The sequence below is a fragment of the Phacochoerus africanus genome, chromosome 2 (assembly GCF_016906955.1).
Source record: "Phacochoerus africanus isolate WHEZ1 chromosome 2, ROS_Pafr_v1, whole genome shotgun sequence".
NCBI lineage: Eukaryota > Metazoa > Chordata > Mammalia > Artiodactyla > Suidae > Phacochoerus > Phacochoerus africanus.
Window position 1 is genome coordinate 146663335 of NC_062545.1, and position 21761 is coordinate 146685095.

General features: G+C 41.0%; 1 protein-coding gene across 1 annotated transcript in view; it reads right to left on the reverse strand.

Moving 5' to 3' along the window:
- The window catches only part of ENTREP2 (endosomal transmembrane epsin interactor 2), a 92806-nt gene that overhangs the window by 33398 nt on the left and 37647 nt on the right, over positions 1-21761 (reverse strand). Inside the window, exon 3 of the mRNA XM_047769205.1 lies at positions 1190-1297. Within this exon, the coding sequence (XP_047625161.1) occupies positions 1190-1297 (108 nt within the window). The remainder of the gene's footprint in view (positions 1-1189; positions 1298-21761) is intronic.

The following is a 21761-nucleotide window of genomic DNA, read 5'->3' on the forward strand; positions in this document are numbered from 1 at the left end:
CCCTGCAACTTGATGAACTGATGTACTGCCCCAGGGTGGATGAGAAAAAAAAACAAATCAAACAGGCTCCTACAAGAATGATTTGCCTTTTCTTTCCTGAGATGCATGAAACATGGGGAGCAGGCAGGGCAGCTCTTGAACGGGCCATGGGGAAGTGGAGTGAAGGATTCCTACCCTTAGCAGGAAGAACAATATCTTCCCATCAGCTTCCCTTTATTTGCTGACTTTAATGGTAACGTACTGAGGAGTGGGCTGTGTTCCAGTCACACTGAAATAATGCAGAGCTGTCATTATTTATGGAGCTTGTATTAATAAGTGTGTGACCTCTGCTCTTGGATGCATCACTCCCCCTTGGGACCAACACTTCTTCTTCTCTAAGGCCCTGGCCAGATGCTCAAATAATGGCTGGCTAGTGAACTGCCACTGGACTATGAGCTCAGGGTTAATTAGCAAATCTGCAAAGCACAGACAAGCAATTTTCAATTTGAGAAGAGCTCATCTTCTAAACAATCTTCCTTTATTAAAAGTGAATTCTGAGGCCTGGGGAGAGTTCCTTGCTCTGGAGGAACCAGGTCCAAAGGATGTCTCAGGCTATAGGACTGTCACTAAAATTATTCAGGGGCACAAACCAGGGGTCATCTAGAGGGACATGATGATAGCTGGAGCTCCAGGAGTTCCTGTCATGCCTCAGTGGTTAACGAACCCGACTAGTATCCATGAGGATGAGGGTTCAATCCCTTGCCTTGCTTGGCAGGTTAAGGATCCGGCATTGCCATGAGCTGTGATGTAGGTCGCAGACATGGCTTAGATCTGGTGTTACTATGGCTATGGTATATGCAGGCAGCTACAGCTCTGATGCAACCCCTCACCTGGGAACCTACATATGCTATGGGTGCAGCCCTGAAAAAACAAAAGACAAAAAACAAAGAAACAAACAAACAAAACAAAAAACGGAGCTCCAATAATAACTAAAATAAATATATCAGTGGCACTGAATGTGTGGGTTCACTGTCTTCCTGAGGGTCACATGAAGGATAACAAAACCCCACCCACTGTCGGGGCTTATTGTCCTCAGGGCTTCTGATTAAAAGCCAGCAGTGTTCATTCTACCTTGGTCTCAAACTGGCTGAAGGAGGAGGGGATTGAGGCTGCCATTTTGAGTGTGATGAGGGGGAAGGGGGCCACTCACCATCTGTAGGACATCGGCGGAGACCATTTGCATGCAGCACATGGCTGTGGCCAGCGCACACACGATGGTGGAGAGGACATTGAGGGCACACACGCTGAAGAGGAGGTCCTGCGGGAAAAGATGCAGGAAGATGTCAGTGTCACCTTGGCAACGTAGATGGCAGGATTCTCAGCACTGCTGTCAAGGTCCAGGATGAGGGTGGTCAACGGTCTTGTGGGCTTTTTCCATTATCAAAACTGGCCTTTAATAGACACTTGTGTTTATTGTTCTACATGGCTGATCAAATTACTCTTAGAGACTAAAAGATGTACTTTACAATGTTGGTAATTATTAGGTAGTCACTGCGTAAGAAAATCTTTAAATTGCCAACATTTAAGTAGGTGGGCAATCTTTTTTTTTTTTAGGGCCACACCCATAGCATATGGAAGTCCAAAGGCTAGGGGTTGAATCAGAGTTGTAGCTGCCAGCCTACAACACAGCCACAGCAAAGCCGGATCCCTAACCTATGGATCGAGGCCAGGGATCAAACCTGCATCCTCATGGATACTAGTTGGATTCGTTTCTGCTGCACCACAATGGGAACTGCCATTCTTCATAAATTTTCTTGAGTGATGAGCCCATCCTGGAACAGATCCCAGGCTATTTAATTTGTCTCTGTATAAAGCAGCTCTTTGTGTGGCTGGCTTGAATACTGATCCTACAAAAGGAGCTAAAATTAGGCTGTCACATGGAAAAGGTAAGTGATTCATAGGGGAATCTGTGAAAGCTGTAATTGGAAGACACAGACATTCTACTTGGAGTCCCTGTAAGTTTAAGAAATTGTGGCCTTGCTTTGGCCTCTCAGGTACCACCAAACACACAAATGCTACTACAAGAGGCCAGGTTTGCGCCTCTTGCACACAATATTTGCTATGTGTTCAATGGCACTGTTAACTTTCTCAAGGATCCGTGAGGAAACTTACACTCTCCACAATGGTGCAGAACAGCACTTTATTTATAAAACCTGTCCTCTGCCCTCTGAAGCAATAGCTTTTAGCTTTTAGTTGATATAGATTGTTTAACTATAATCTGTATAAGTAACTAGGATTCATAAACTATTTTTGTATAGCTATCAAGATTTAATATCAAGAAAACTATGTTTCGCTTTTCCAATATTCAAGGACAAGTATTCAGGCAAAAAAAGATGTTTTCTTTGGTGTGAAGGGGGTAGGGGTGATGTATGCACATATGTATATTTTAATCTTTTTAAAATTCTTTTTTGATTTCCATTTTGACCCAGTGGTTGTTCAAGAGTGTGTTATGCAGTTTCTACCCATTTGTGAAAATTTTCCATTTATGGCTGTCACTGATTTCTTTTCATTTCATTGTGCTCAGAGAAGATACTTAGCATGATTTCAATGATCTTAAATTTGCTGACACTTGTTTTGCGACCTAATGTGTGATCTACCCCGGAGAATGTTCTGTGTGCCCTTGAGAAGAATGTGTATTTTTCTGCTGTTGGGTTAAAAGTCCTGTATGTACATGCCTATTGTGTACATTTTGTTCTAGTCCACCACTTCTGTTTGATTTCCTGTCTGGATAGTCTATCCATGATTGCAAGTAGGTTATTAAAGTCTCTTACTACTACTGTATTACTAACTTATACTTTCAAATATGTCAATATTTGTTTTATATGCTTAGGAACACTGATGCTGAGTGCATATATATTTATAACTGCTTTATCTTTGTGTTGAATTGACCCTTTAATCATTATGTAATGACCTTCTTTGTGTCTAGAGACAGTTTCTGACTTAAAGTCTACTTTGTCTGATATAAATACAGTCACTCCTGCTTTTTTTAGGTTATCATTTGCATGGACTATCTTTTTCCATCCCTTCAGATTCAGCTTGTGTTGTGTCCTTGAATCTTCTCTGACTTTCTTGTAGGCAGTACACAACTGGATCTTGGTTTTTGCATTTTTTTTTATCTATTCAGTCACTCTATTTTTATTAAAGATTTTAGTCTTTTTATATTAAAGTAATTATTGCTATGGTAAGGATTTACTATTGTTATGTTAAGTGTTTTCTGTTTGTCTTGCAGCTCTTTTGTCTCTCTTCTTAGCTCTTCCTATCTTCCTTTGTGCTTCATTGTTTCTTTTTTCTTTTTCCTGTATTGACAGGTCTTGATTCCTTTTAATTTTTCTTTTGTTTAATTTTATATGTATTTTCTTTCTGGTTACTAAAAGTCTTCTGTAAAATATAATTATAACAGTCTCTATATACTTCAAAATACACATTTCTTATAAATTCTAGGTTCCTAAAAAGTCACTGTGATCCTAATTAGCCTCTAGCTTTAAAATAACATCAAATAAAGAATTACCCTATATTTATGTGAATTAAAAAAATAAGTTTTGTCAAGAAATTTTTGGAAAAGAATAAGGGTCTTGCACACATCAAAATGTATTATACATTTACAATAATAGAATTATGACATTGATAAAGGAACAGAAGAGAGTCCAGATACAGATCCTTATAATCATGAAAAAAGTGGCACATAATATAGTATGTGTTGGGATAACTGGCTATCTTTGAAAAACAACCAAGACAAATCTAGATGTGAAAAAAAAAAACAAGAGAAGAAAATTCTTCCTTGTGAACCTAAATGCAAAAATCCTAGGCAAAATACTCGTAAACCTAAATACAACAGCATACTAAAAGAACATAATGGCCAAGTTTGGTTTATTTCTGTGTTACAAGAATGTTTTAACATAAAATAATCTAATGAAATTCAGCATATCAAATGAGAAAACCCATATGGTAATCTTTTTTTTTTTTTTCTTTTTCAGCTGCATCCACAGCATATGAAAATTCTTGGTCCAGGAATGGAATCTGAGCTGTGTCTGTGACCTATAGCACAGCTCTGGCAATTCCAGATCCTTAACTTACTGCACCAGGCAAGGGTCAAACCCAGGCCACATCAAAGGTTAAGAAACACTGGATTCTTAACCTGCTGCACCATAGTGGGCACTCCCCATATGACAATCTTGATAAATATTAAAACAGTAGTTGATATTTCAACACTAGTTTAAAAGCCCCTAATAAACCAGAAATAGGTGAGAGCTCCCTTAACCTAAAAAACTCTAAAGAAAATATCAGGAAGGATATGGGGATACTGGCCATTATCCCTTCTACTCAACATTGCATAGCAGGTCTCAGTCAGTAGAGTGAGACATTAAAAAGAAGTAATCTGGGGGGAGAGATCAAGATGGCAGAATAGAAGGATGTGAAGTTCACCTCCTCCCACAAATACATCAAAAAATACAATAAACATAAAAAAATTCTTATAAAATACCTACTGAGTGCTAGCGGATCTCATACAACCAAAGCTGCAAGAAATATTACTACATAACCAGGTAGGGTGAAAGAAAAAAAAGGGATCAGATGGAGCCTGCACCCCTGAGAGGGAGCTATGAAAGAAAAAGCTCCTCCAATGTGGGAAGCCTCTTCATTGGCAAGGAGATCAGCTGAGACAGAAAGGGAGCTGCAGAGCCTCAGAGGAGAATTCAGCAGCTAAACTGTGGCAGACAGAACAGAAAAAGACCAGATAGATGGTCCTGGTCACTTCACTCTACCCCACAGCCCAAGACATGTGCCTGCTGATGCACACAAGGGCTGGGTGCTGAAACTCAGGCTTCAGTTGACAGACCAAGGGAGAAGACTGGGGTTGGGTGCCTGGAGAAGCCTGAAGAGGATGGGATGTAGTCTGGGCCACCACTGGGGGTGTGAGCAGCATGACACCTGGATCCACCATTGAAGCACCATTTTTAAAGAGCCTTATAAGGAAGGGGTGGGGCCCCATCATTAAGCATCATCTTTGGCATGCTCACAGCAGGTGCAGCTCTATCTCTACAAGTTCTGGGAGCATGCAAGCACTAGAGGGTTGCCCACATGAGAAAGAGGGGCTGAAATATTAGCTGATCCTAGGGACCAAATGACTTTGGAAGTGGGGCTGAAATCTGAGGCATGTTCCTCTGGATCTACAGCTTTGGTGGATTTATGCCTCCAGTGCCTTTCTAAGTTCAGCACCTGTAGGTATCTGAGCAGATTACTGGTGCTCCCATGCCTGGGCAGTCTGGTGTTAGCAGTTGCAAGTTCTGCAGGTGCACACATGTGGAGGCAGGGCTGGGGTCTCCACTAATTCCATAGCTCCCAGCTGTGTGACTATGGCAGCTCCTAGTGTCTGACCTCAGCAGATCTGCTTAAGTGGATCTACACTGGTGTTTGTGAGCACAGTGCCGGAGGGACACCTGGGCCAATCACCTGCATTCTCACAGCTGAGGTGGGGCTGAAGGCAGTGCCAACAATGTACTTCGTGAGTCTGCACAGGTGATACCACAGAGCATATTCCCCTGTGGGCAGGTCTGGTGGGGAACACTCAATGGCTCCCCTTTCAGCAAAAATGCTCCAGTCCCACCTACCTCACACCACAGCTCAGAAACAAATCTGGGGGCTTCTACTCCAACAAACGGGGAGCAGACCCTGCCCCTGATAGGGCTGGGACAACCAAAAACCAAAGAGGAGACCCCGCTCAACATCCAGTGCAGGCTGTGGTTATTACAACACCAATCACACCCCCATCAAGGGGATAATGGCAACACACACTGAGAAAAGAGATTGCAGGTTTCCATACAAAAAAATTCCTCACCCCCAAAATATTAAACCCATGCAGGCTACATAGGGATGTTTGAACATAAAAATAGCCTTTTAAGACCAAAACTGATACTAAATGTCCATCAACAGAGGAGTGGATAAATAAGATGTGGTACAGATACACAATGGACTATTACTCAGCTATTAAAAGGAAAGACATAATGGAATTTGCAGCAACATGGATGGACCTAGAAATTATCATGTTAAATGAAGTCAGAGAGACAGCAAGACACCAACATCATATGCTATCACTTACATGTGGAATCTAAAAAAAGGACACAATGAGCTTCTTTGCAGAACATATACTGACTCACAGACTTCAAAAAACTTATGCTTTCCAAGTGAGACAGGTTGGGGGGGTGGGGGGATGTGTTGGGGGTTTGGGATGGAAATGCTATAATTTTGTTGTGATGATCATTGTACAACTATAAATGTAATAAAATTCATTGAGTAATAAAATTTTTTAAAAAGACCACAATTGATAGTCAAAGAAATACTAGTAAAATGAACATGTAGAGGAACTCCCAATAAAAAGAACAAGAAAAATCACCTGAAAGAGCAAACAGTGAAACAGACATCTCCAGTCTACCAGATCCCGAGTTCAAAACAAATGCAACAAAAATACTGAATGAATGAAGAAAGGTTATCTATAGAAATGCACATTACTGTAAAAAGGAACTAGAAACTAGAAAGAGGAGCCAATTACAATTAGAAAACTTGTTTGCTGAGCTAAAGGCAATAAACAGCAAACCAAATAATGCAGAAGAATGAACAGGTGATCTGGAAGACAGAGTAAGGGAAATCACCCAATCAGAACAGCAGACAGAAAGACAAATAAAAAAACAAACAAACAAGAAATGAGAGCTATGATAAAATACATCCAGAAGGAGAAGAAAGAAAAAAGGCGATTGAAAAAGTTTTGAAGAAATTATAGCTAAAAATTCCCCATCTAAAGAAGGAAACTGATACCCAGGTACAGGAAACACAGAGGGCCCCACAAAAGATGAACCCAAACAGACCTATGCCAAGACATATTATAATAAAAATGGCAAAGGTTAAAGAGAAGATTCTAGATGCAGCAAGAGAAAAACAAAAGAGTTAGTTACAAGGGAACCCCCATAAGGCTATTGGTCGATTTCTCTACAGAAACACTGCAAGCCACAAGTGAGTGGGAAGATATATTCAAAGTCCTGAGAGGAAAACACTTACAACCTAGGATACTCTACCCAGAAAGATTATTGTTTACAAAAGAAGGAGAAATAAAGAATTTCTCAGATAAGCAAAAACTGAAAAAAATACTATCGTAAAAGAAATATTGAAAACTCTTCTCTAAATAGAAAGGAAGCAAGAATCTCTAGAAAAGAGAAAATCGCAATTGGCAAGGAAATTATTTACATAAGCCAGTATATATATATATATATATATATATATATATATATATATATATCTCAAAAATATTTTTTAATTGTGAAAGAGATATAAACACAATTAACAAAAAAGGATAAATATGAAGATGTAAAAGACATTGAAATCATAAAATGTCAGGGAGGGGAGTAAGAAAATTTAGATTTTTTAGGTTTGAGCCTATATGACTACCAGTTTAAAGAAAGTAGATATAGAAAGGGGCTAATATGTTTGAAAAACACGCTAATCACAGATCAAAAACATACAAGAGATTCACAAAAAGCAAAAAGAAGAGGGAGTTCCCGTCATGGTGCAGTGGTCAACGAATCTGACTAGAAACCACAAGGTTGCGGGTTCAATCCCTGGCCTTGCTCAGTGGGTTAAGGATCCGGCATTGCTGTGAGCTGTGGTGTAGGTTGCAGATGTGGCTCGGATCCTGTGTTGTTGCACATGTGGTATAGGCCGGCGGCTACAGCTCCGATTAGACCCCTAGTCTGGGAACCTCCACATGCCGCGGGAGCGGCCCTAGAAAAGGCAAAAAGAAGAAAAAAAAAGAATTTCTTTTTTCTTTTCTTTTTAAAAAAATTTCTGCAAATTGGTAAAGGAAAACAAACCACAGATTCAAGAGAATCACCATAAACTCCAAGCAAGATAAAAATAACCCCCCCCCCAAAAAAAAGAATAGAACTTGAGCGTAACACAAAAGGAAATCATCAAACCACAAAGGGAAAAACAAAAAGAAAGGAGCAAAAAAGAAATACAGAATCAATGGGAAAACAATGTTTAAAATAGTAATAAATACATATTTATCAATAATTATATTAAGTGTCAATGGAATAAAATGCTCCAATCAGAAGACATAGGGTGGCAGACTGGATAATAAAACGAGAGCCTACGATGTGCTCCATATAAGAGCACATATTCTTTTTTGGCTGAAGGACACACATAGATTGAAAGTGAGGGGAAGGAAAACATCTCAACAACAACAAGCCTTAACAAATTTAAGAGGACAGAAATTATTTCAAACATCTTTTCTGACCACAATGGCAAGAAACTAGAAATCAACCACAGGAAGGGAAAGCAAGAAAAAAAAGATTACATGGAGACCATGTTTTTTTTTTTTTTAACAAAAAATCCTAATGAGTTAATGATGAAATCAGAGAGGAAATTTAAAAATACTTTCAGACAAATGACAATGAAAATCTATGGGCTACAGAAAATGCAGACCTAAGAGGGAAGTTCATAGCGATATAGGTCTCCCTCAAAAAATAAGAAAAATCTCAAATAAACATCCTAACATAAAATAACTAGAAAAAAGAAGAACAAACAAAACCTAAAGTCAACAGAAGGGAGGAAATAATGAAGATCAGAGAGGTAATAAATAAAATAGAGATTAAAAAGATATGAAAAGAAATCAATAAAACCAAGAACTGGTTCTTCGAAAGGGTAAACAAAATTGACAAACCTCTGACCAGGCTAACCAAGAAGTTAAGAGAGAGAACCCAAATAAACAAAATAAGAAATGAAAGAGGAGAAATCTCAACTCATATTGCAGAAATACAAAAAAAAAAAAACCCATAAAAGAATACTACGAACAATTACATGCCAACAAATTGGACAACCTAGATGAAATGGACAACTTTCTAGAAACATACAGTACACCAGAACTGAATCAAGAAGAAATAGATTATTTGAGCAGATTGATCACTAGAAGTAAAATAGAATCTGCAATTTATCATGAATGGATGTTGAATTTTATCAAATGTACATCTATTGAGATGATAAGGTCAAAGTGGTTTTTTTCTTGTCTTTTGTTGATGTGATGTATTACATTGATTGATCTGCATATATTGAACCATCCTCGTGACCCTGGGATAAAAAAATTCCAAAGTAAGATCATAAGATAACTTTGGTACACCTGCTAGATTGGAAAATTCCATAAATACTAATGAAAAGTGTTGGAGATACAGATCGATGAGGACCCTTGAATAAATGCCAAGTAACATAAAAAGAGATGATAGGAAAAAGAAAACCCAGATGACAAAATCCTAAACCAATCTTCCAGGCAAGAGAAGTTTTCTTGGCCATGATCAGTTTGGAGTGTTTCATCCACAACTTTGAAATAAATGCTTTGAAAAAAAGTGAAACATTGGAGGTCAGTGGTTTGTCACTGGCTCCTGGAGCTGGTGCTGAAATTGGGATAGAAAGCCAAGATAGTGTGAAGCTGCTGACCATGGACAAACCAAAAGATACAGTCAAGGGTTATAAAATGAGTCTATCATACCTATGTGATGGTGGTGGAAGTTTGGCTTGTTCTTTTATCATATTTAGTTCTAAAAAGATTCCAGGGCCAGGCAAATTCTTCTACCCAGTGCAGTGCCCCCAGAGTCACACAGGGACCTGGATGCCCATGAGAGCTGGGTCCTGCACCTGGTTGTAGCATGAGCATCCCCAGGGCTCCTGGAAAACCGCAGAGCAAAGGCAGGCAGCTGGGGGCATGGACTGCTGTCAGAGCGAGAGGGAGCAGGGGTGACCCTCTGAAGAAGGGAGAGGAAAGGATGGGGCTAACCCCATGGGAAACCATTGTACCATCTATGCAGAGACCAGCACAGAAGTCCCAGAGGAATCAATCTGATCTCAGGGCTGATGGGTCAAACCCGCCCCCAGCAGAACAAGGCTGCTTCCCTTATCCCTTCATCTGCCAGTGCTGCTGGAGGGACCCAGAGGGATGGGATGCATATGTCTCAGACCTTAGCCCACAGATGCTGGGGCAGAAGAATAAAAAGGAAGCACACCCCCTACCTCCCACCCCCACAAACAGGAAGAGGGCATCCAAACTGTTGTAGAGGGAGCTTTGAATGGGACAAAACTCCATGCCCCGCTTGGATGTGACCAGAAGGTTAGAGGAACCGCCCAAACAGCATCATTTAGGGCAGGAGATTCCACCGGCACTTTGGGGGCTGGATGTTTAAGGGCTCAGTCACTGGGAGGACCTCTGCCCAGGGGTAGGGGAACAGCCACGGGGGCAGGGCTTGGAGGTGAAGTGGTCCCTACCGAGTGCTTCAAGTGGTCCACCTTCAAATAACAGTGCTCTGAGAAGTGTTTTGTTTCCATGTGGATTGATTTACAAGAAAAATTTTAAAAAAGAAAAAAAAGCCCTACAAATTTGCAACTTTAGACATTATATTGGAAAGCCACTTAGAATTTTTTTGTGTGTGCTGAAACATTTTTTTTACTTTTGTATATATATCCACATTTATTGATGTATTTAATTCATTCACAATGTTGTGCTAGTTTCACGTGTACAACAAAGTGATTCAGTTATATATATGTTCTTTTTCAGATTCGTTTCCCATATAGATTATCACAAGATACTGAGTATAGTCCCCTATGCTACACAGTGGGTCCTTGTTGGTTATAGCAGTGTGTATATGCTAATCCTAAATTCCTAATTTATCCCTGCCCCCCATCCTCTTTGGTAATAATAAATTTATTTTCTATGTCTGTGGGTCTATTTTTATTTTGTACATACGGTTATTTGTATCATTTTTTCTAGATTCTACATATTTGTCTGCTACAACCATGACTGCTAAGGTCTAGAAACCAGCACTGACCAAGGTGCACAAGGAGGCCCCTCGAGCAGGGCTGCTGGGCACAATTACATGAACCTTGGCTGACTTCAATTACTGGGCTTCATCGCTTAACTGCAAAATAACTCCCCAAGGACATAAAGAGTGGGGGAGTGTTTTCACTCATGAAGCAACCCTTAATGTACCTCTTTTGCCTAGAAATTGAGGGCCAATTAGATTTGAGCCTGCTTAAAAGAAAATCTCAGCCTTGATGGAATCAATTAGTTGGCCCTATAAATCCACACAGTCACAAGGCCAGGGACCAATCTGGATGTTGGGAATTAGATCCAGACAGCAAATGACTGCCCCATAGCTATGTACTGATTTATTTAGCTTTGATTATGAAAGACAGTAATCGTCAGAGTCATCTATTGGGGTTAGCATTCATATTAATCCAGTATCCATTTGGAACTTCTGTCCTTTAATTCCAGGGAGAATGGCTACTCAGTCATCTGAAGGGAGTCCATATGAACAAAAGGAGGTCAGCCAGAGAGTACCCTGTGGGAAAGGAGGATCCAGACAGCAGTAACTATACAGGGGTCCACGTCCCCTGGGGAGGGGTAATGCCATTTCACCTGGTGCAGGCCAGTGGGGATGATGGAGAAAGACAATGAATAGGAGTCCCATTACCGAGGACAGTGAGCAGAGCCTGGGGGGAATGGGAGGACTGGCGGAGGGTGAGGAGGAGCAGAGAGGATAACAAGAACACAGGATCCTACTCTTGTCACAGTAATGTCATCGATGCCAACATCACCCTTGGTTCCACATGTTCTGCACACCCCATGTCCAAACCCTCCATGGTGCCAGTCAGTGCAGCCACCAAGCTCACCTGGGATCTTCCTCTGCCCTGCCTATGCCAGCCTGCCTTGGACTGGGCAGTGGCTTCCCAAGTCCCCAGTGCCTGCTGCTGCCCATTGGCAGTGCTCGCTCCAAGAGCTGCCAGAGTCCCTGTTTCCTATCCCTCCCAGTTTAAAGGGATGCCCATGGCAGCTGGATCAAACCTCTGATCATTCCCTGGCTGGCCACCCCCTCCTTCCCCCTTCCTGCCTGACCACCAGGGCACCGTGCTCCCATTCTCTCTGCAAACTAGCTCGCAGGCTTGGGCAAGTGGCTACTTGAGTGCAGCCAGGAAGGCAGCAGAACAGGAGGGTCCAGGAGAATGCCTGACGCCAGGACTGCTGTAGACCAACCCTGGGTTTATTTGCAAGCTTATTACCAGGCATCAATCCTGTGCAGCCCCTCTGCCTCCATGTGACGGTGATAAAGATGGCATTGAAGCCACTGCTCCCAAATCTTCCTGATCCTCTTTCTATAACTTCCTGCTCACACTCCACAAAAGATCCCTGGTCAGAAGCCTCCAGCCCCTTTCTCTTCCTCCTGGGTATGTGGCTTTGAGAGTCTCCTCATTGCTCTGGAACCTGATTTTCTCATCTGTGAGGTATGGACTGGTCTCAATTTGAAACCGAAGTAAATGAACTCCTGAGGGTTGGCAAAAGGAAACTTCCCGGGAGAGCTTCTGCCAGGGGTGTGCAAAGCTGCATGTAATGTCCAGTTATCTCATTACTGGGAAGTTCTGAAACACAGAAGAGGAAGTCACCAGCCTCAGAGAATGTTGGGTACCATTTATTCTGCTGTTTTCTATGACTGGTTATCATGCATGCTTTTATTTCAGTCAACTCAGACATGCATTCATAATGCCCATCCTGGGGACCAGCATGGCCAAAATAAGGGGGTTATTTATCTACAAACATTATGAAGAATTTTCAGGTATTTAACAGTTATAATAACTATCTGTATTTATACTAATTATTTTCAAATGTTAACTAAATTTTTAATCACTTTAAAATATTTCTTAGACTCTCTCTCCTTAGTACATAAGCAATTGATTATAACTATTTATAAGAGAAAAATCTACAGTTAAAACTACTCTTTTTTTTGGCAGCCCCATGGCATAGGAGTTTCTGGGCCAGAGATCAGATCTGAGTTTTGGTTGCTTCAGGTGCAGCAACATGGATCCTAACCCACCCTGCTGGGCCAGGGATCGAACCTGCATCCCAGTGCTCCAGAGACACTGCTGACCCTGTTACGCCACATCAGGAACTCTAGAAGTACTCTCTTGATAGCCAAAAAAAAAAAAAAAAGGAAAATAAAAGAAAAAGAAAATGCTTCTCATATTTAGATATAAGCAGGAATATCTAAGATTGACGAAAATGTTGCAGACCTTATTTCCAGCATGATTTTGGAAGGAAAAAGTAGACAATCGCAACCCTTGAAGCAAAGCCTGCAAATGAGGACTCTGGATTGCAGTTTCCTCAATCAAAGACATCTGTGGAGCTAACTTGCTTTCAGATACTACCCCGAGTTTTGAGGTGTGCCCTCCCTCCCTATGCAGTCGATGTCCAAGGGTCCAAAATCACTTGTGGCTCAATGTCAATTTAGTATCTTCTTTTCCCACTTATCACATGCAACAATTCATCCCTTGAATGACAAAGTGGAACTGAAGGCGACTTTACTGACATTTTACTCAGCAGGCAAGAAAAGGAAAATTCCCCTTTCCCAAGAGTCTGGGAACTGGAACACCTAATATTGGAAACACCTAATACTGGAGCCACAGAATTTCACCACCACCTTATAAAGCGAGAACTTTTCTTCACAGGCTAGTTCACAGGCAGAACCCCTACCCTGCTGCAGCCCTTCACTTGGCCTACTTGGTAAAGAGAATTTATGCATCATAAAAGTTCTGTTCAAGGAGTATTATCTCCTACATAATACATGAATTTGTGGTTTATCGATTTCCTAAGAATTTTTTCAAGACACTGAAAAAAAACCTCAGTGGATATAGCCAAATTTTTTGTAATTCAGAAGGTAACCACTTTCTCGCTGGGCTTAAGCTTGTTCCAAGCATGTGTGTCCGCTGACTTGTGGCTAAGCCACAGTCCTGGGTAGCATAGCTACTGTCCATCGCAGATGGCGGTGAGAGCCGGGCCAAGGATCCCTGCTCCACTGATACGATCCACGTGATTTTGGGAAGCTGTTTCATATCACTGCGCCTCAGTGTCCTCATCTGTAAAATGGGAATAGTAATACCTACCTCTCACAGAGTTGTGAAGGTGAAATTAGTTCATAAGAAGGGCTTAAGCAATGCCTAGTACACAGCAAGACTCAATAAACATCACCTACGATTACTACGTATGGCTAATCACTGGAGTACCTCCATCTGATTAAAAACACAGAGACCGGAGTATGAATCCAGCAGAGGACATTTCTCACGAATGCTTAAATAGCACTAGGAGTGATCAGATGCCCCCTCCAGAAGGCCCTTTTGTGGTCTAAACAGATTCTACATGGTTGCTCCTATCTTTCAACTAATGGGAGAAAAGAATTCTGACGTGTGCCTACCTTTTACTGTTCTGCTATTTTCTGCCTCCTGGAGATTCTGTCTGGCTGCCACTTTGTTTGTTTGATTGTTTGTTTTTCTTTTTTGGCTGCCCTGTGGCACATGATGTTCTCAGGTCAGGGATCAGATATAAGCCAAAGTTGTGACCTAGGCTGCAAGTGTAGCAACGCCAGATCTTTTACCGTGCCGGGCCGGGGATTAAACTTGCGTCCTGGTGCTGCAGAAATTCTGCCAATCCCATTTGGCTGCCACTTGTTTTGATACTATCCTCATCAGAGGTTAAATGTGAGTGAAAGTAGTTTGATTAAAGCCCAGGCAGATTAAGTATGAAGTGAAAAAGAATGAAGAGACACTTGTGGGAAATACTGATTGACACACAGAAAACATTTAAACAATCTAATGAGCCTTTGGCCTCCTGGGGACTTGGATACAATTTATAATAAGAGGTAACATCTCCAATATCAATTTAACTGGTATGATAACATTTCTTGAAAGGTAACAACATGTGTCTTTGGCTCATGCTGCCCAGACTAGACCATTTTCCTTAAATGCCCTCTAGAGTCTGTTGAAAGATAAATGAAGGAACACTTGAGTGTTCAAGGGTTTTGAATATACAAATATTTGAGATGGGCAGGGCCAAGCCACAAGTGGCTTCCCTGGGGCAGGTGAAGCCGGGGAGCAGGTTCTTAGGAGACTTGGTGATTAACAGGCAGGAATAAAGGAGAAAAATCAGTCATTCTGGGTCAGAGCAAGGGGTGGCCATTCCCAAGATAGGAAGACTGCAGGGGGTGCAGAATTGCTTGGAGTTGGAGGAGGGCAGCGAGGAAGAGCTCAGTTCAAGTCCACTGAGTTGGAGGATGAGGCCCTCTTGCATGGAGACACCTGCCAAGCAGTTGCATGGACCTGGGCTGGAGTCTTGGACTGGGGAGTGGCCAGCATGGAGGTGGGCATGACGGCGGGGAGGCAGGTGAGCTTGCCCAGCGAGGGTGTGCTTGGCAAAGAGAGAGGAGGGTCTGGATTAGAACCTAGAATCAGGTCCTAATTCTGGAGGAGGAAGAGGAGTCTATAAAGAAGATCAATTTAAGAATACTTAGAGAGAAGGAAACCCAGAGCAGCAGAATATAAAGGGACATATCTGTCTCTGCAGGTGGAGGTTTTCACATACCTGTCCAGACACATCCACTAGTTAGTGAGGACAAAGAGCCAAACCCCACGCAAGGTCTAGTAGACATGTACTAGAACCTGTACTAACAAGTTCTAATCAGGCTACCTGACCACAGCGCGGTTCATGTTGGCTACAAATGATGGAAAGGCAACCAAGCAAAACCTCTATACACCTGCAAATTCAAAACACACTGCAAAATACCTCAGTGATTGAAAAATAAGTCATAACGAAAATGAGAGAATTCTCAGAACCAAATGAAACATGATCAGACATCAAAACATGGGGTATGCAATTAGAGAGACACATAACATCTTCCAGCTTACAGGAGGAAAGAAGAAAGACTGAAATGACAAAGCACTCAGCCCGAGAAGTGAGAAAAAGAAAATGGAATTTGAAAGAAAGGAATACATGGAGATGAGAGCAGAAATTAATGAAATTTGAAAAAAAAAAAAAAAAAACAACATGAGAGAATCAAAAAATCCACAGCTTGTTCTTTGGGGGAAAAAACATAATAGACAAGTTTCTGGCAAGGCTGAATAACAGAAAGAAAAGGAATAAACCAGAAACAAAAGAAACTAAAAGAGACATAATTAATTTCTTCATGTCAAAGAATTTGAAAAATTTAATAAAATGGGCCATTTTTCCAGAAAAAAAATATACACTAAACCTATCTCATAAATGCAAACTATTGCCTTTGGAATAGATAAGTGATAAGATCCTGCTGTACAGCACTGGGAACTATAACTAGCCACTTATGATGGAGTATGATAACGTGAGAAAAAAGAATGTATATATGTATGTGTGACTGGGTCACCTTGCTGTAAAGTAGAAAATTGACAGAATACTGTAAACCAGCTATAATGGAAAAAAATAAAAATCATTAAAATAAAAAATAAAGAAAGAGGAAGATGACATAAGTAATGATGAAAAATCCGTAATAAAAGATAAAAAGATTTTCATAATCAGATGAAAACTCTGTGACTTCTACCCCAGAAATATAAGAATGGTTCCATATTAGAAATCCATGAATGTCACTCATAAGAGTAAGAGGACAAAGTTGTATTGTGGATGTACATACACATGCACATATGTATTTATACATGATATTAAATATTTATATTAAAGAGTCTGAAATTTTAGCAAATTCTGCATCTATCCAGATAAGTGTGTGTGCATACGCTTGTACACACACAGATGTGTATGTATATATTTATGTATATACAAATAGACATAGTCATACACATACATTTTAGCAAACACTGCATCTATTAAGTGTGTATTTCCACAGATGGAGCATTGGCTAAAATTTAAGACTCTGGAATTGTAAACTCTAAGCAAAATGGTAATACAATGGGATTTCCTTAACCTGGAAAGCACTATTTAGTCCTACAAAATTTCAACAACCCTATTCATAATTATTGACTGTTTCCTTTAAAATCAGGAAGAAGACAAGGACGGCTGTCTCAGCTTCCATTCAGCACTGTGCTGGAGCCACAGCCAGGCTGAGAAGACAGGAAAATGAAGAAAAATCAACAATCAGTGTAAATGTTGGAAAGGAAGAAGCAAAATCTCATTATTTCCAGACAATGTGAGCCATTAAACTGAACATCTCAAACAATCTACAGGCAAACTGTTAGAGTAAAAGGAGTCAGTAGTAACTGGACACAAGATAATGAACAATGTAAATGGATTTCTCTACATAAACATTTTTAAATAAAAAAATGTACTTTAAAAAACTCTACTTTCCTCAAAGCAACAAAACTATATGACATCTAGGAATGTATCTTAAAAAAGATGGTGAAGTCTCTATATCAAAAATGTTTTACTGAAAAGCACAACAGAAGGATACATAAGTAGAAAGATATACCAAAAATGACCATTCTCAGCAAACTAAATTAAAAACACAATGCATTTACAGTGAATGGCTGTGTGTGTTTAGTGCACGGCTGTGCACGCACTTGTGTCCATTAGAGGGGGGATGGGCAAAGGGAGACGTGGAGGGCAAGGCCAAGAGATAGAGGGCACACCAAGGACCAAGGATAGACAAGATAATTGTGAAGAAGAACAAAGTGTGGGCTTATCCTACCAAATACAAGCCTAATAAAGAAATAGTATTTAATACAATGTGATATTGATAATGGGTCAAGCCATATACCAATGAACAAGAAAAGAGAACCCAGAAATAAATGTGTTCAAATACAGAGACTGAATACATGGCCATACAATTAGATGACCACAGACTGTGCTGTAATGACGGATGAGTACCTGCTAAAAATAAAATAAAATTAGATCCATATCTCATACCACATGCATAATTAAGCCCTCAGTACAGTAATGAACTAAATGTAAAAGGAAGTTTTTAAACTTACAGAAACAAACAAACAAAAAAACCCCAGGATGTTTGTATGACTCTAAAATGGGAAAATATTTCTTAAACGCAACACAGAAAGGACATGTCAGACAGGAAATGAATTTTCACTAAAACTGAAAACTTCTCTCTGACAAATGACATCCAAAAAAACCTAAACGACAAGTCACAGAGTGTGTGAGATTTTTATGGCTAAGTTCATCATTTAGGACAAAGAACAAAGAATCCAATAGGAAAACAGACAAAACAGGCAATTCACTGATGAGAAGCACAAACAGCCAATATGTTGACAATACGTGACAAGTCCAAAAGGATATATGTCAAGAAGTCCTGGTGGATGTGGCTGGATCAAGGGCACCTCTTTCTCTGGCAGTGGGAATCTGAGTCAGCGTCACCCTTCACAGAGAAAAGGAAATTGTTTTGTAAAAGGCCAGATGCTCTTTCCTTACATCCTGGCAAGTATGCCCACTCAGAAGACCCAGCACATGAGCATATGTTAAGGAGTGCATGACATTCTAGGGCTGCTATAACAGCGAAAAATTGGAAACAACTTGCCCATTAACATGAGCTAGATAAGCAAATGGTAGAACATTTGGATACAGCAAAACCATACAGGCTCTAAAAAGACAGAAGGCAAGCTACATACAAATTCATGTGGATAAACATCAAAAGACTTCACAATGGGTGAGAATGGAAAACTGCTTATGGTACCACTTATGTTCAATTTTATGCAAATTTTAGCGAAGTATGCAAACATGTGGGGGAGCAGTAAAACCAACATCAGGAGAGAGGCTATCCGCGGACACCCTCTAATTTCAGACACAGAGAGAAAAAGACATGGCTGGGGTCTCAGGGGGTCTGTAAAAATATAATATATATTTTATAAATATAATATAAAATATATATATATTTTTAAAGATTAGAAGAAAATACTGTATTTGTCCTTCTCTTTCTGACTTACTTCACTTAATGTGATAATCTCTAGTTGCATCCATGTTGTTGCAAGTGATGTTATTTCACTCATTTTTATGGCTGAGTAATACTCCATTGTATACATGTACCACACCTTCTTTATCCATTCCTCAGTCAACGGACATTGGTTGTTTCCATGTCTTGGCTATTGTGAATAGCGCTATGAACACAGTGGTGCATGTATCTTTTTGCATTATAATTTTTTTTCTGGGTATATGCCTAGGAGTGAGATTGCTAGATTATATGGTAGTTCTATATTTAGTTTTCTGAAGAGCTTCCATACTGTTTTTCATAGTGGTTGCACCAATTTATATTTCCAAAAACAGTGTAGAAGGGTTCTCTTTTCTCCACATCCTCTCTAGCATTTGTTATTTGTAGACTTTTTAATGATGGCACTGTGAGGTGGTACCTCATGGCAGTCTTGATTTTTAAAGCAAATATTGTAAACGTGATGAAAGTGGACAAATGTGGGTAGCATTTTCCATATTATCCCCAGACTTTTCCATCTGTTGGCCTGGTCTCCGTCTTGCAGGGTGGATATGACAGAAGGTGGACAAGGCCAGACCTGCCAAGGGAATTGCTGTTTGAGCAGAAACATCCCTATGGCTGTGGCCACCCCACCACTGTCCCCTCCCATCCCCACACTGGTAGTGGAGAAAGCACCAGAGCTGGCATTCAAGACAGAGATCTGGAGCCACCAGTAGTTACAAGATCACAGCACAGTCCCTGCAGGTTCTGGAGTCATGTTCTTATCTTTAAGGTGTCAGTGACAAAGTCTGCCTCACATACCTCACTGGGGTCATGGTCATGGTGGGGAACACAATGTGATAGATCTAGAGATGATCATACTAAGTGAGGTAAGTCAGACAAACACCATGTAATACAATTTATATGTAGAATCTAAAAAAAAAAGATACAAATGAACTTATATACAAAAGAGAAATAGACCCACAGACATAGAAAATAAATTTGTTATTACCAAAGGGGAAAGGGAGGGTGGGATAAATTAGGAGTTCCGGATTAACATATACACACTACTATATACAAAATAGATAAACAACAAGGACCTACTATATAGGACAAGGAACTATAGTCAATATCTTGTAATAACCTATAAGATAAAAGAATCTAAAAAAGAATATATATATTCCGCTACCTCAGTCAAATACTGTCCTGTGGCCCCTCTCATCTCAGCATCTCCACTAAGGCCTGGGGATATTAAGCCGCTTAAAGCAACTTTGCTTAGCTCTGCCATAATTATTTTATGCCTTCCTCAAGTTTCCATAAGCAGTGCCTGTCAATTTTTGAATCAAGTCAGGTCCCTAAACAGATCTTTGAATTCCTATACTAGCCCATCTCCATCTTTCTGGTCTTTGATTTTATCTTTCCTTCTACACCTGCCACTCATCTGTCACCAAGATGTCTGACAGCTTGAGGTATCACTGATAGACAATAAGGCATACATATTTGAAGCACAGAATCTGATGAGTTTTGACACCTGTGTATCCATCATTGCAATCAAGCTGGTGAATCTATCCACAGACCCCAGTTACCTCTGGCTCCTCTTTTACAAGTAATTTTGTGCATTCACTTTTCCTTCTGCCAGCTTTACTCTCTCAAATGGCCTCATCATTAAATTATTATTGAAACATTTCCTGCATTGCATAATTTCCTCTTAGTACCCTCCTCCTTCCAGCATCCATGTACTAATTTAGAGCCCTGGAAACAACTAAATGCTTTAGAAATAACCTCTACTCTCCAGGTGTGGGCTCCATGCTGTCTCCTTCAGTTTGTGTACAGAAATCACAAGTGTCCTCAGTAGTCTGCTACCTGCTGCCCCCAAACAAGGCGAACGGGCTCTTCTTGGAGTTCTTGCTTTTCTGCAGAGACTAGAGCGACTGCGGCACATTTGAGAGTAGAAATTAGGTCTATTATTACCTATCCTGGCACCATCCCAGACAAAATACTGTGTTGCGAGCCCAAGTCACAACCCTCCCCTCAGACCGTGACATCAAGACTGTGCTAGACTTGCAGAGATTCTGCAGCCAAGGAGGAGGCCAGGGATCACCTCTTTGCGGGTCTTTATCTGAATGTGTCCAACACTTCGGGTCTTTGAGTGAGGGGACCTGCCCGTGCAGTACCACACCCAGGTCTGAGGGTCCCGCAGGGAAGCAGCCCTTTGGCTCTGATGATAGATCCGTATGTCCACCTGGAGAGGGTCCAGGGCAGCAGTCTGGGAGGAAGGAGTGGACATCTTAAGGCTGTGTTGCAGAGCCAACTTAAAAGTGTCCATTGTCCATTTCAAATAATAAGAGGCTCCTACCGACAGTGATTGTAGGGGTCTGCAGCACCCCTCTCCCAAGTGAAACACCCACTGGCACCATAATCAATTCTACACCTGCCCCACCAGCCACTTGACCCCTCAGTCTTGTTGTTCAGAGTAGGGCACACTCTTGAGGTAGAGGATGACTTCTGGTGGCTTCCTAGAGGGTCTCATGGAACAGACTCAGAAGTCTTCATTCTGCTCTCTTATATAACACATACGCAGAAATTAGAGCTGTCTAGAAAGGACTGGTTGATACTCTTCCTTAACGTCCAGTGTGATACAGGCTTTTCCTTATACTGATGGTTAGTTTCAGCATCCACATGACTGGGCAAAGAGAGGCCCAGAGAGCTGGCAAAACATTAATTTTGGGTGCATCTGTGAAGGTGCCTCTGGAAGGGATTAGCGTTTGAGTCAGCAGACTGAGTAAAGAAGATGCCCAGGGACGGTGGGCATCGTCCAATCTGCTGAGGGCCCTCACAGAACACACATGCAGAGGAAGGGAGAATTTGTTCTCTCTGCTTGAACTGGGACATCCTTCTCCTGCATTTGGACGCTGCCACTCCTAGAACCTGAGCTTTCAGACTCAAAGCAGGATTCACATCCCAGGTCCTTCCCACTGCCAG